General features: G+C 38.9%; 1 protein-coding gene across 2 annotated transcripts in view; it reads left to right on the top strand.

The window, feature by feature from the left end:
- Positions 1–15,901, top strand: part of LOC131037301 (uncharacterized) — a 29,019-nt gene extending 13,118 nt beyond the window's left edge. Inside the window, exons 2-4 of one of the 2 annotated variants that reach the window (XM_057969380.2) lie at positions 13,793–13,851; positions 14,530–14,773; positions 14,870–15,901. In XM_057969380.2, coding sequence (XP_057825363.2) covers positions 13,793–13,851; positions 14,530–14,773; positions 14,870–15,829 — 1,263 coding nt within the window. In that variant the 3' untranslated portion in view covers positions 15,830–15,901. Of the gene's footprint in view, positions 1–13,792; positions 13,852–14,529; positions 14,774–14,860 lie in introns of both variants that reach the window. The other variant, XM_057969379.2, reaches the window with a different exon arrangement.
- Positions 15,902–16,190: the final 289 nt, after the last annotated feature.

The raw sequence follows: 16,190 nt of genomic DNA on the forward strand, positions 1-16,190 counted from the left end.
ATCGATCTTTACTTCTTTGTCTTCTTTTTCATAGGAAGATTGAAGATATTTGCCACTGGCTTGTGCCTGATCTGCCACTTTGTAGATCTTACATTTCCTGATGAGATCGAGGGATAATCGAGAGTGCATCTTTATCTTTACTTCTACATCATCCTGAACATTCATCCAAAAGTCTTCTACTTGAAATACATGCTTATACTTTTTCCTGGCAGTTTCCTCCACATGACCATAATGTTCAAAACTATCTCTCGAAGCAAAAGATGTGAACAAGTAGAGAGATAGCTCCTTTTCTACATCTTCAGTTGCTTGAAAGTTAGGACAAACTTCAATTGAATTTCCAAGTGAAATAGGTATAGGGATACCATTCCCATGCTTATGCCTCGATGCCTTAGCACACGCTACCAACTGTCGAATTACCTCAAGTAGTACTATCCTATCCGTTGGATACCTTGGCAACATATAAGGAGGTGAAGGACGTCCATGAATTCTGATGTAGGTGAATTTAGGAAATTGAATGAACCACGCACTGTGTTTCATCACAAGCTCTTGTGCTTCTGGAGATAGTCGTTGATGAATTCCCCCTTGTAGTGTCCGAGTGATATGCATAGTGAAAGTATCATTGACTATCTTGTAGTACTTCTTAGGTGGATGATGTAATTGAGCATAGGAATCACATACTCTTATCTCTCCGGGCCCTCTCCCAACAATGCCTCTGTATGGTAATCCTGCATACTCATAGCATCTGGCTAAAGAATATATAACATATGAGCTCATGTGGAATGACTTTGTAGGAACTAACCTCCTCAACTGCACATCTAGGTTATTACTGATAATCTTGGCCCAGTTGAACATCCCCTTCCCTTGTACGATCACTTGTATAAAGAAAAACATCCACCTGTCGAAAAAAAAGGCTTGAGAGGCACCTACAACTCGATTAAGCATGGTTATCAAATCTCTGAATTCTTCTTGGAAATCAATTCTGTGAGGTATATTGGGTATCTTATTCAAGCGAGGCCTACTCTTGAGCAACCAATTCTTATTGATGAAACTCAGAAAAGTATTAGGAGCATCTTCGTAGATAGACTTGGCTCCTTCTAGGCTCTTGTAGATCATATCCCTCTGCTCAGGAAAATGAAAAGCTTCACTTATAGCTCCCTGCGATAGATAGGCGAGGACAATCCCATCCTTAGCCACAATTGTCCTTGAATGCGAAATATAATGCTTAGCACATTTGATCATTAGCTCATGACACCTGACTGCGGGAGGGAAACCTGCTGCTTTGATGATTCCACTTTCAATTATCCTCTTGGCTATGGGTGATGGCTTGCCGATATAGGGTGCTTCACGAAACTTCTTCACATTGGTGTCTTTGACGTTGCTTCACTTGGATGTAATCCTTGTCTCCAAGTCTCCACTCCTTTGATCTTCTTTGATTAGGGCTTGTCAAGTAGTAGATTCACTCGCTTTAGGGGCCGCCATTTATCACATATATAGATACCTTAAGTTAGGGTTTTAAAGGGATAGGTCACAAGGATGATTAATTCAAGACCTAAAATAGCAACTATGCCTATATTATGAACTTCAATTTGAAAATCAAAAGAATAAACTTTAAAGTTATAAATTTTCAAATTGACTTTACATATGAATCAAGCTAAATCATGAAGACCTAACTTCACAAAAATAATTGATATTGAACAAAATCAAATCTTCATTAAAACTCCTTCAAATAAATCAGATTGCACATACCTTAACCTTAATTTTAAAGATATCAACCTGAAAAAGATGGGTAAATGGTAAGTTGCTGTTGAATTCACCTCCTTTCCAAGTGATGCTTTCACAAGACAGCTTCCTTAAATGATTCAGACCTGCACCTTAAATATGTTAGAGCCTTCTTAGAAGGGTAGGTATTCTCTAAATTCACCCTCTTTATTCGTCAATTATATCCATTGTTCCTTGAATTCGCACTTTTGGAAAATTAGGTCTAGGTTTGCAGATTATTAAATTTGCTTTGACCTGCCTTATGAAGCTCTGAAATTCGCCTACAAAATAGCTACTGCAGTTTGCTTAATTCGGCTCATGAAGATTATTAAGTTTCCTTCTTAGGATCTGCAATTGGCTTTTTTAATTCTTGATGAAATCTGCTGATGAAGTTTGCTTCCTAAGTCTGCTTTTTAAATTCGTTCCAAGGAAGAATGTATTTGAATGAATGATGAATGATCAAGATGTGTTCCTTCTTATATAGGCGCCTACATAGGGATTTGCACCTTCTTGATAACAGCCGACTTGTCCTAATGAATAAAATTAATTGCATCCTTTCCAAAGCTGGCCGACTTTCTCATTAGGAATTCAAAATTGTTCTTGGTGCCAAAAAGGTGAAATCAGCTTGTTAACTCATTAATGCTCCCTTGGCCGACTTGCATTGCTTAATTCCTTTCTCACCATGATCAAGTCAATTTGCCTCCATCTTAGCTTAAAACGAGATCTTCTTAGTGCATTAAGTGAGATAGGGGGTCCTTCTAAGAAGTTCGCTCCTTTACCTTTGGAAGGGTCAGGAGCGAAGTTCTTCAAACACTTCATATTCCTTCAATTTTGCTCTTAAACTTAGCTTTTGAGTCCTCTTCCACCTTGATCAAGTCAATCTGCCCTCAACCTAGCTCATAATAGGATCCATTTAATTGTTTGAGTGAGCAATTAAAGCCATTTGAGGATTTCGCTCTTGTACCCTTGGAAGGGTCAGGAGCGAATTTGAGGTATTAGTCTCAATTCATGCTTCACTCCTCATCACTTGCCTTAAACTTGACTTTTCCAACCCTCCTCTTATCATGATCATGTTGATTTGCCTTCAAATCTGCTCGAAATGGGATTCATTCAATGTTCTAAATGAAGAATGAAGTTTCTCAAAGGAGTTCGCCTTGGTACCTTTGGAAGGTACATGATCCTCTAAGAAAATTCGCTCTGGACCCTTTGGAAGGACAAGACCTATAATGAAAATTTCGCTCTGGACCCTTTGGAAGGTACGAGACCTAAAGAGGAATTCGCTCTGGATCCTTTGAGAGGTGCATGAGCGAATTAGCTTCTTTACTAGCTAAATTCACTCATTGCCTTCTTTTCATCATCTTAGCCTTAGATTCCAATTCTTTCATATGAAGATATCATCATTTTGACCCCCAGGAAGGCCTAGAAGAGATTTCACTTGGGTACCTTTGGAAGGTACATGATGGTAGGGATATCATCATTTTGACCCCCAGGAATTTGGCATTTTGCTCAATTCTTCCTTCATAAAACTTCATCTCTCAACATTTTTCTCATCAAAATCAAGTCATTTGCCTTTAAAAATACTTAGGAATGGGTTGGTTCAAAGGTTTGAGCAAGGTACAAGGTCTCTTGAAGAAGTTTGCTTTGGACCCTTGGAACGGTTAGGAGCAAACTTGCTCCTTTAGGCTCAATTCACACTTCTTTTCTCATAACTTTGTCTTAGACTTGAACTTTGATCCTTTTCCTTCCATACTCAAGCCAATTTGCTCTCACTATTGCTCAAAATGACAACCATTCAATGACTTTGGTGAAGAATTAGGTCTCCTCAAGGATTTCGCTTTGGTACCTTTGGAAGGTACATGACCCTTTGCGAAAATTCGCTGTGGACCCTTTGGAAGGGTCAGGAGCGAATTTGACCTTTAAGCCTCAAATTCTCAATTTCTTCATGTTCCAAGTGCATTTAACTTCTTCAATTCACTTTCAAAGCATTAGCATTCTTTCATTTACGTGATAGGGGCAAGATTTATGGTCCAAACTAGGTGCAAGGAGGGAAATCTAAGGAAATTCGCTTACAAGGCATAAATAGGTCAATCTTCATTCAATCAAGGCATAGGAGCAAGATTTTTGATCCAAGTTAGGTCCAAGAGAGGAGATCTAAGGAAATTCGCTCTTGTTCCTTTGGAAGGGTCAGGAGCGAATTTAGCATTTTAGCTCAAATGCTTAACCTCTATCATTCAATCTTGTTTCCAATTCATTCTCAAGGCATGTACACATCAATCCTCCCTCGATCATTCCATAGTAACAAAGATTTCAGTCCAAGCTAGGAGCAAATAGGTGATTCTAAAGAATTCACTCTTGTCCCTTTGGAAGGGTCAGGAGCAAATTTGAGGTTTTCACTCAAATTCCTCATTGTCCATGATCAAAAGCTCATTTGAATTCATTTCCAAGTTATTACTTAAGTCAACTTCACCTTAGATGAGGATTCAAAACAAAAGTTTGACTTGCTTTAAGGGTAATAGAGAGGCTCCTAAGGATTTCGCTCCTGTACCCTTGGAAGGGTCAGGAGCGAATTCGATCTGTTCACCCGAATTCCTCTTCATTTCGTCAAACCTTCAAGTTTAGACTTAGCCACATGTGCCTCCAAAGGATAAATATGTCCATCCTTTGTCAATTTGAAGCCAACAAACAAAGAACTTCATCAAACTAAGGGAAAAAGTCTTTTAACTCTCTTCACTCTCTCCTTCAGGATTGCACTTGATCTTTACTTCATCTTATCAACTCAAACTTCACAGGAGACCCTTGACAACACTCTGGCCTAGCAACTTTACAACTTGATCCATATCCTTGGCTCATCTGGACTCAAACTTTCAAGACTTCCTATACAAAATATACATTCTTCGACTCTTCAAGGCAAGGTCTTGCTAAAATTCACATCAGGATTCTAGGCATAGAACTATGACTTCCCCATTCTTAGGCCAGACTTGGCCCTAAAAGGAACCCTAGAGACAATTATGAGGCAAGCTCCTCAAAAGAAACCCCAATTTACCTAACCTAGGCCATCACTAACTCACTCAAAACACTTAACAAGCAGAGAAAAGCCAAGCAAAGAGAAAGCAAGACCCAAAAAAGAGAGGGGTCCCCATTTTGATGGGGCGATGTGTGAGATGGTCACAACAGGTCCTTTATGGCTAGAGCACCCTCGGAGGTAGCTGGTTCCTACATAGAACTCACCGGTTCTTACAAAGAATCTAACCTACCTTCACGACATAAATAACATAGCCTTGGCTAGGACACTCCTAGTTGTACACTATACCCCAAGTTGGACATACATTGTGTGCCCCTTCTCCAAATGCCTCATAGTCCACCAAGCCACCACCTTCTTTTTCTTCCATGAGTGATCTCCATGCCCCCTTCCAAGTCTCACATATATGACTTATATAACCTTTTAAGGTTTGGTTTCCAAACCATCACACCCTTTCAGAAAGGTCACCTTTAATTACCCCTTTAATAAATATAATTATTCCACAGTTAATTTTCATATCACTTTGCTTGTCTTTAAGATCCACAACCTCCAGCAACATCTCATATGTGTGATTTTTGTCATATCTCTCCTGAAACTCTGTGTTTGTAATGTCCCCTTCTGAATTTACCCTAGGATTAGCCCACAAAGAATAATCTTGCTGTAGTCTAATGTTATGCAGATATGATTGATGTATCAGAGCTTGCAGGTTGCTTGATCTTTTAATAGATGCAGATTGTATCTTCTCTATTTTTTTCGTGCCTGCCTTCATACGTTTGTCTGTCCTTTATACCATTTGAGATACAATTAAAGGTGGGATCTTTCCATTGGTTGCAACTCTTTAGGAGAGATGCCTCTTTACTCTTAATGCAACCAATTCCTTAACTAATCTTAATTTCATATTAGATAGGGATCACATGAGGTTGTTTGTTTTTTATTGAATTCAATCCTTAATATTATTCATTCACAAATTGGGTGCCTTGCTTGTTGCATCCGGAATGTGCTGAGTTGGTTTGCTGACTGGATACAGTCATTGTCTGCTGCCCGGCTGGGTTTGTTTCCAAAAATCTTGGCAGTTTACCGATCCTGATGCTCGCTTATTTCCTTAAGGATGGTGCGGTTCGGGTGTGTCATGGCAGGGTCACGACAGTCCACCCTTCCCGAGATTGCTTGTCCTCAAGCAATGACAGATTTTAACCCTATCTCTGCAAATACAAGGATTAGAAGAATGACACACATCTACGACCTTAAATTGTTGTTTTCTAAATAAATTTATAACATTGGTTCACTCTTAGTTATTCTCATATTCTAGATCAACCAAAAATAGAAATCTCATGATGATAGGAATATTTTTATCTTTAATTTTTGGAAACCCATCAGGTATGAACCAAACAAGGAGCATATACATAAAAACACGAAGCATTCACATGGATATATGCAGACACGGAGCAGACATGCAAATACATGTATTGTTAGATCCCTTCTTATTGACTAGAATGCATCCATTGATTTATTTTTACCCTGCAGATAGGTAGGATCAAAGAAGAAAGAAAGAAAGAAGCATTTGAATCTGCAAAAGGCAAATGCATCAAAGGGTTTGTTAGGACCTAGGAAGGGGGCCTAACCCCACCTTGCTGCTTATAAGCCACTTAGAGCCAAGAAGAGGGCCCAACCCCACCTTTCTTCTGCTATGAGCCGGGAAGGGGGCATATTTCTGCCTTGCTGTTCATAAGCCACTTAGAGCTAGAAAGAGAATTAAACCCCACCTTTCTGCTCCCATGAGTTGGGAAGGGTGCCTATCCCCACCGTGCTACTTGTAAGGCACCTAGAGCCAAATAGAGAGCCTAACCCCACCTTTTTGCTCCTATGAGGTGGGGAGGGGGCCTATCTCCATGATGCTGATCATAAATCACTTAGAGCTAGAAAGAGGGCCTAACCCTGCCTTTCTGCTCCCATGAGCTGGGAAGGGGGCCTAACCCGCCTTGCTGCTCATAAACCACTTAGAGCTAGAAAGAGGGCCTAACCCTGCCTTTCTGCTCCCATGAGCTCGGGGAGGGGGCCTAACCCTAGATTTCTTCCTCCATAAAGCTCCATTTGTTTATTGGCCCTTTCGATTTGATGCTCTTAAGATCTCTTTCATCTGGGGAGGGGGCCTAACCCTAGATTTGTTCCTCCATAAAGCTCCATTTGTTTATTGTCCCTTTCGATTTGATGCTCTTAAGATCTCTTTCATCCTACCTTGTTTTCTAGCTTGGATTTCCTTTTGTTTCTTTGTTGGACATTCCCTATTTGGCTTCCACATATGTGTCTTGGCCTCCATTCTTCCTTGCATTTGAAACACATACCTTTCTCTTTTGGGTCTTGTTGACAAGTGTTTTGTGACCACACCAAGACAGAATAAAGTTTCCAACGGCCACTTTATCCTCTCTTGATCAAAATCATATGTCTGCCAAGATTGCAGGAAGATCATACATTGTCTCCAAGGTTCCAACTGCGTGCTAGTGGCTTTGTGGTGGATATAGACTCGTTTGGTTGATGTTGCTGGTAATCCAAGGGGACTTGCGCACACTTGAAGAAGATTTAAACAAATTTCAGAATTTCAAGGAGATTTAGCTATAATGATTTGTCAATGAATGGCTCTCTTTTTTGGGTCTTTTCGATAATGTGGAAAATAAAATGGGAAAGGGTTTAGGAAAGCTATTCTAATCTATGAACACAACAAATAATTATGATCCAGGCGAGATCAACCACACTTTACTTCGCCACTAGTAGACAACTACATAAAGAGGGTGCAATCTTCAGAGGTGTTTGTAAGATTTTAAACCATCAATGAACACCATCAAGGAACAATGCTCATCCAGCAATTTAAATTAAGAACACACATATGAGAGCTCAGTCCAAATCATCTAAGAGCGTTGTGGATAGAAATCATCTATCAACAAAAGGCATGAGCAAGTGATCTCACCATAAAACATTGGAACCAACTTTGTTCATTTGAATGCTTGAAACAAATCTAAACTAAGTGAGGAAGATGAAACCATGCAAGTTTTGAAACAACACAAGTGAACACGAAAAGCCAATGTTTCACTATTATTACTTCAGAAACTTATCGCAACAATCTCATACAATTCTCCCTTTGTTACAAATGAAGGGGTGAACCCCTTTTATAGGCCTCTCGAAGGAAAATGAATGGCTCAAATTACAAACCAATCAATGGATGAGATTAAACATGCAAAACCCTAATTAGGGTTTGAGCAAGAGATTCCCAAATATGGTGCCAAGTAGTGGGAATAATCATTAATGAGGAATCACGCCACTATCTATTAATTACCCTTTGCTCCCAAAAATGGCGTCCATAATGCATTAAATGCATCACTACATTCAAAATCGCCCAACATGCATTGATGAGCCACTATCTCCTTAAATACGACATCCACCATGCATTGAATAAGCTACCACTCAGCCAAAATGTCCACTAGCAAGAAATGTGCCATCATGCCCTCCTGTAATTAATAGATTCTCGTCCAAAATTGGACGACCATTATCTTGTTCATTTATGGCGAATGCAACAAACTTAGCTATGGCGACATCCAACTCTCCTACGGAGACACTTGGCATAGTCTCCAGCTTGAATTCTAGCAATGAAATGTCCTCTTCACACTTGGAGAAAAACTTCTCCCATCTTGATGCCACTTCTTGAGTCCTTCACATCGTGTTGGAGAACAGGGAAACATTTTCTAGATGTTCCTTGGAGAAGGATTCTACAAAGAATAATTCATGCAACCTATCCTTCAGATGGTCAACTGTCAGCTCTTCATCAGTCATCCTTCTTGCAAACATTGCTTCAACTGCATTATCGCTTTCTTCTTGAACTTTCCCGACTGACTCTTTCAATGATGCTGACTCTTTGCTGAACCTTTCAAACAATTCCTTCCCAGTGCAAACTTCATAAAACCATTGAGGGAAGTCATATACTTCATTTTCCTAGACGACCTTCCCATCGATCAAATTTTGCTTGGAAATTCCCATTAATGCTTTCAAGCACGGAATTCTTAAATCCTTATAGATATGCACATCTTCCCATGAACTATCACAGTCTCAAGCCTATTCAGGATAGCAAGAATTCTCCAGTGGAAGTGAGCCAAGTCTTCAATAAATTTACCAACTGATGTGAAGATATCCTCCACCTATTCCTTAGAACACTGAGCTCTTCTTATTTCTTCAATGCAATCAATAGATTCCTTGGGAAGAGAAGAGGGAGGAACAAAGGATGAATCTTCTTCTCTGAGTGGATCCTTCAAGTACTGCAGGTACTCACACAAAGCTTTGTTCTCTTTCTTTAACCTCTTATTCTTTTCTTTCATTCTTTTCATCTGTTCCTTTAGCACAAAGGAAGATTCATCAAAGTCTTCCACCACTTGTGCCTTGGAAGCATGCCCTAAGTTGAGTTTTGTGATTTCGTATTCATCAGGTGAAATCTAATTTTTGTCTTTGTCAACTCTGGGCACAACTAGGTGCAAAATCCTAGATCCTGACTCATCCCTTGTGATCTTTGAAAACTTCTTAGCTGTTTTCTTCTTCTTTGGCTTATCTATCCTGCTCAGAAGTTCTCCCAAGTCTTGCGTAGGATCTATTTCTTCTTCTAGCTCCTTCCGCATTCTTTCCTTCAGCCAATTTAGAGTGGTTGCTGGCTGATCCTGAACGTCTAGTTGCGGCAGGAAACTTTGACCTAGGAGGAACTTCGTCCTTGATAGCATTTTGGTGCCCATCCACCTCCTAGAGCGCAATTTGACTAGGTAGAAGGAACTTTTGACATGGAGGAAAATTCCTCCATATATCCATTTTAGTGCCTAGGTCACTTCTAGAGCACCCTTTGTGGTGAAGGAAGGAATTTGAGGAATTAAAGAAATTCCTCCTCAACATGCTTTTGGTGCTCATACCTCATTTCTACATGGATGAAGGAATTTCTTGATGAAGGAGAAAATTCCTCCTTGCCTAATTCTTTGAGTTCGTCATCTAGACTTGGATGCCATTTTTGGATTGAGGAAGATTTCTTATGAGAGGGAAAAGTTTCCATGCCTCGAGTAATTTTTCATGCTTTTTCCATTTCAAGAAAGAATTCCAAACTTAGCCATTGTTTTTTATCAACTGCTTGCTTTTTCAATTTTTCGGATTTGGAACTTGGATTTTCAAGAATGCTTTGCCATTAGTGCCTTGTCAGCTGTGTAAGATAGACCTGCCAAAAATAGACTTACTAAAAATAGTAAGTTCTTCCAAACATCATATTAGGGCAAACTGAGACAGGGTGACACTTAAACGCAAAATTAGGCCAATATGGGATGCAGTGAAACTTACTAAAAATTTTAGGTACTTAGAATTCGCTCAAATTTCATTGGTAGCTTCCTTGAAGGATTCTGACTTCATCGCTACGTTTTGATTTTCCAAAACTCTAAGAAAATGATCTCAAATCTAAGTCCGAAGGGCAAAAACTGTAAAATAAATAGAGCAAGCTCCAGACTTAGTCAAATTTACTCAAAACACTTATAGACTTGATCAGAATTTGTCAAATACTTGCAAATTGGGGGAGACCAAAGGATTTGCTGCGAAAAAGACCCAAAGAACCACAACCTAAAGACCAAGAGGACCAAAAATGTAGGGGGTCCCCATTTGGAATGGGGCGATGTGTGACTAGGTCACAACAGGTCTTCTTGTTGTCTTTCTCAATTACAATTGTGCCCATGTTCCCATTTTCCCTTACATTGGAAACATAGTCTATGTTTATGAGCTTCTTTCTTTCATTGTAAGGTAGAGGGGGATAAGGTTTTGTATGAATGTTAAAAGGTTGATTCTTGTATGTTATTTGTCCTTTGTAGGTGTGCTGCCTAATTTTAGTGCCTTTTTGGATTGCATCCTCAAGTGATGTAGGATCAAGGGCACTTACCAAACTTCAGATAGTTTCTCTTTTAATCCTTCGATAAATAGGTATGTGAGTCTTCTTTGAGACAGCTCTGGCACCATGACTGATAGTTTTTGGAATTCGATGGCTTACTCCTCTACGGTTCCATGTTCTTTTAGCTGTGTTAGTTAAAGTACCATTTGGGTGTGTTTGATGAAATCTTGTGATGAGCCTTTGCGTGAATTCATTGTAAGTGGGTATGTGTTGGTGGCCTTGGGTAATAAGGCCATGATGCCATCAATAATGGTCTATCCCTTCTAACTTAGAGATCTAATCTTGAGTACACTTCTGCCAGTTCTTCCACATTATCGATGGTTGGATTATTTGCTATTCCTCTACCATGTGTTCTTCCCTAGGTAGGAACTAGGAAGGGAGGCCTTGTTGGTCTAGAGGTTGATAAACTCATTGGGTTGTTATTTTCAGATTGGTTGGAGTGGGTCTCCCTTCCATTGGTTTGGTTGGATCTAGAATTATTGCTGTTCATGTTTTGGATGACTTGGAGGAGAAGCTGGGTCATTCTTTCATTTTGCTCCATGAAGGTCCTCATTTCATTGACTATTTATTTGTTCATTGTGCTGTTGGTGGATGCAAGTTTCTTCCTTTCTCTCTCCAAGGCCCTTTTAGCCCTTTGGCTAGGTTGCATCAACTATCCTCTGTCCCTTAGGCTGGCAGGAACAGTGCTACCAATTGTAATGTTCCCTTCTGAATTTGCCCTAGGATTAGCCCACAAAGAATAATGCTGCTCTAGTCTAATGTCATGCAGATCTGATTGATATATCAGAGCTTGCAGTTGCCCGATCTTTTAATAGATGCAGATTGTATCTTCTCTACTTTCTCACGCCTTCATACTTTTGTCTGTCCTTTATACCCTTTGAGATTCAATGAAAGGTTGTGTCTTTCCATCGGTTGCAGTTCTTTAGGAGAGATGCCTCTTTACTCTTAATGTAAGCGTTCCTTAACTAATCTTAATCGCATATTAGATAGGGATTGCATGAGGTTGTTTTTTATCGAATTCCAGCCTTAATATTATTCATTCACAAAGTGCAGGCCTTGCTTGTTGCATCAGGGGTGTGCTGACTGAATTTAGTCATTGTCTGCTGTCCGTCTGGGTTTGTTTCCAATATTCGTGGCAGTTTACCAATCTTGATGCTTTCTATTTCCTTAAGGATGGTGCGAGTTTGGGTGTGTGATGGAAGGGTCATGACAGTATTTCTTCACAAATTTCTTGTCACTCCCTTGTATAGGGCCAACATTTAACAGTCTTCAATTTGGATTTCGTAACATTGATTTATCCTTGTATCGAAGAACTGCTAGAATTTCTCCTTGGTCACCTCTAGAGTTAATGTAACCTGCAGAGCAATAGAATGAAAAATGAGCCTTTTAAAAGACTCAGTAAGCTGTCTCTTCCTACTTTGAAAGCAGTCCTCATTTTTTGCTATCCATAAAAACCAAAGAATATCAGTGGTAAGAATCAATCAAAAAAGATTTAAGTCTTTGCTCAACCCTTTAACATACTCAAAAAGAATCTCATGCCATGAAAGATTTTCTTTAATTTCCCACCATCTTAAATCAGAAAAAAATAGAAGCAAAATCTTTTTAGCAAAGAAACAATAAAAAAGATATGGTTAACAGACTCAGGAATTCCATACATGGAACAAAGGTGAACACGTGGGTTATGGTTTTGGCTAATTGGAGTTTTTTTCAATAACAACCATTTGAAACAGGCTTTCTTTGGTTCAATGACATAGTACCAAGAGTGCTTAAAGATTTTTGACCAATGCTCATTTTTAAGGTTCAACAGCCAGCAGCCATTAAGTTGCCTGATAACCTCTCAGGAGTCAGACAGAGTTGTAGATCCTCTTGGAGTTCATTTTTTGTAGAACTGTTCCATCATTCCAAAATAAATTGTTAAGAGTTTCAGTTTCAGATCTAAGCTGGGCAGGAAGAAGAATGTCCTTACAGGTTTTTCTCAATACTAAGTTCTTTGAGTATGAGGGACAGCACACTCAGCACCGAGAGGGGCCCAGGTCTTGATCTGATTGTTCTCAAAAATGTTCGTAAAGTTTCTTATACCTTTGCCATCCAAACTTTTAGCTGAGCAACCTTCTAAAATTGCAGGAAGATTGTTTTAACATTGTAAATTCCACCAAACCGATCTGAAACTAAACATCTTATCTTCTTTATTTAGGCCTCACTTCCTTTGATCAAGTTCCTGACCATTTCCCATGCCTTGCAGATACTCTTGAACACGTTAGAGCCAAAGGTTGATATAGAAAACTTTCCAAAGTAGAAGTCATGAGGGTGTAAGCCTTTCCAGAATCTAGCATGCTTAGGAACAGACAAACTGTACATCATTCCTTACAAGAATCTTTCAGAGCCCATTGCTGCTAAATGATTTAATGATCTGTTTTTTAACTGCCAGAGAAATACCTTGTAGATTGTTTTTCTTTCAAAAAAAATATTGAACTTTTTCTATGTCCTTTTTGGCTGTGAATTATGCACCTTTACTTTTTGGCATCAATCAATCATGGATAATAAGAACAAGGCCTACCACTGATCTCCAAAAAAGCATATGTTTTTTGAACTTGTAGTAGTATGGAAGTCATAGTAAGAGTCTTTTGAATGGCTATCATTTGTCCTGACCTATTTCTGATCTCAATCACCCTTTCTGTTAATTCCATTTCCTCAGGTATCTATCATCTTATTTGCTAACCAATTTTGGGATCATTCCATGTTGAAGCATGCTTATGGTTCATATATGACCGGTAATATTAACATGAAAATATAATTTTGGTAGGTGTCATATTGAGTAGATTTTTGACATTGCTTTCTGTTCTATTGTTTTTGTTGGCACTGGTTGAATTTTCAGTGATAGAAGTTTCTTGGCTATATTTGGTTGCATTAGAGTGATAACTATTGGGTTGAAGGGACAAGGCTCTTATTTGTCTGCATTTAAAATATAATGTGATTAAAATTTTATGCAAGTATTGTTAAGTGTTCTACTATTATCGTTTTCTTATATAACACTTCTCATGGTTTCTATATGGTTCTTCCTTTGACAGAGTCCTTGTGAGCATGCCTTTTGCTTGACTTGTGCAAGGAGCGATTCCAGCTGTTATTTGTAAGCTTATGTTTTTACTTTTCTGTTTCTCTAAAGAATTTATGATATTCAGTTGCTGAATCGAGAAACAGAAAGATACAAAGAGGATAGGAATGCAGTTGTTTCCAAATATGTGTATTTTAGTCAGGAAAAAAATCATTAGAGTGCAAAGAAACTAGGTGAAGTAGAATAACCTTTTAATCTACAAACTGAAGTTTCAAAATTCTTGAACATATTATTCAATAATACTTGTCAAATATCAGAGAATAATAGAATCAGTCATCATTCCTGAAGAATATTCTGCAGTATCAGCCCGAGATCAGACCAAGAAATGGAAAGCAACTCTGTTGATTTGTCGCTTTATAAAAATAGGGCAAAATAATCTGCTTATCTTTGAATTGCTATGGTTATCAAAATATTAAAATATATAACAACGGAAAGCAAATCTATTCAATTTGTAGCTGTATTAAAATAAGGCAAAAAAATCTGCCCATCATCATGAAGTACTATGATTATCAAGAAATGGAAACACATCCTCTACACTTTGATGCCTCTATGAAATTGTTCTCTTCAATATGAAGCAAATTTGGAAACCGTACCCACTATCAATATTTCATTGAGATTCATAATTTCTCATAAAAGAATGAATCATTTGACATTGTTTTTATGAATATATGATCCTATTTTCCTTTGCTTCAGGTGTGATGAAAGGATTCAAAAGATACAATCGATAAAAATGTTAGAGGGAATATTTATTTGTGCAGCTCCACACTGTCTAAAATCATTTTTAAAGAGGATGGACTTTGAGTTGCACTTAATTGAAATACATTCAGATTTACTTCAGTGTATTGCGGAAAAAGATGATTTAAATGAGAAGGATGTTATGAAAGTAAGGCCAGTGTCATCAGATCCTCAGCCAAAGAAACTCTCTTCACAAGCACAGGTATCGTGCCCCTCTCCATCCCTCTGATTTTTACATGTTCTACAGAAGCTGCATTACATATCAGAAGCTAATGCTTTATCATCTCAGCGTGATCAGTCTAAAGCATCATCTGGCACACAGCAGCAAGAACAAGAACAAATGTCGAGGCTACAAACACAACAGAAACAATTTAATTATAATCTGCAACCCCAGGGGCAGCAAGATTATCAAGGTAACTCGGGTGATAATTCACAACAACTATATCAAGAGAAGCAACGGGAGTTTGAAAGATCACACCATCAATCACATCAAGAAAAGCGTCAAAAACATACACATGGAGAAAAACATCGCAAACATCATGACAAACGCCAAGACCATGCAGATAAACAATATCAACAAGAAGGAGGGTCACGTCACAAGGATTTCCACCAAATGGATGCAGAACATCAGAATGTACATGGACGACAAGCTCAAAAAGAACAAACACCAAAACCTGAAAGTCCACGAGTGTTGCCTCCATCCTTCCCAATACAGCAGCCATTGCAATATCCCTACCATCTTCATCCGGAGGGGTTCCAGCAACACTACAATCCCCACTACGATCAAACACAATCAATTACTTTCCTGGAAGGCATGCCTATCCAGACTGGAATGCAAAGTTTCCAGACTGGCAATCAAGGGATGCCTATACATGCTCCACCTATTCAAGGATTTCAAGAAAATCACTTCCAACCTTGGCACATTGGACCAACAAGCGTGCCTCATGAAGATACTACAGCAGTTCATGCAATACAAGAGGGCGGCATGGCACCAAATACGCAGGGTCAATTCTCCAATTTTGCAATTGATTATGTACCAGGCCCACCAACTATACCATTACCTCCACCCTTACCTGGCATGGGAATGGGTCTGGATCAGCCTGTACACTACCAAGATTCTAATTATGGGCCACCGGTGTCAACCCCACATAAACGGGATAAGTACATGAATATGCATACTCAGGGGGAAGATGCACGAGATGTACATAACCATGGAGGGCGAGGCGGGAGATCCAGTTTTGGTCCTAACCATGGATAAGTTTTTGTTTGTAATTTTTTGTATATGAAGTTATGACAGAATGTGCTAATAAATAATTTCCTAATTGATGTATATTAGCAGAGCTTTACCTCCTTTTTTTAACGCTTATGGAAAGGTGTCGATGAGTTGCTGCATGTCAAGCCTTTTCTGACGATGTTCTGTTTCTTATTTAGTGTAGTTTTATCTAGAAGTGGTTGATATTTTATGCTTTTGAAATTTCAGTAACATGAGGTGCATAGCTGTGTTATTGAGTTGAAGAGACAGGAAATTAAAAAAACTGCAACTAATTTGCTTATTTGTTACAGAAGCTATCAAGGTCAGAGTTTGTTGCTTGGCAAAACAGATGGAATATGTTCCATGT

This window comes from Cryptomeria japonica, chromosome 3 (genome assembly GCF_030272615.1).
Source record: "Cryptomeria japonica chromosome 3, Sugi_1.0, whole genome shotgun sequence".
Lineage (NCBI taxonomy): Eukaryota > Viridiplantae > Streptophyta > Pinopsida > Cupressales > Cupressaceae > Cryptomeria > Cryptomeria japonica.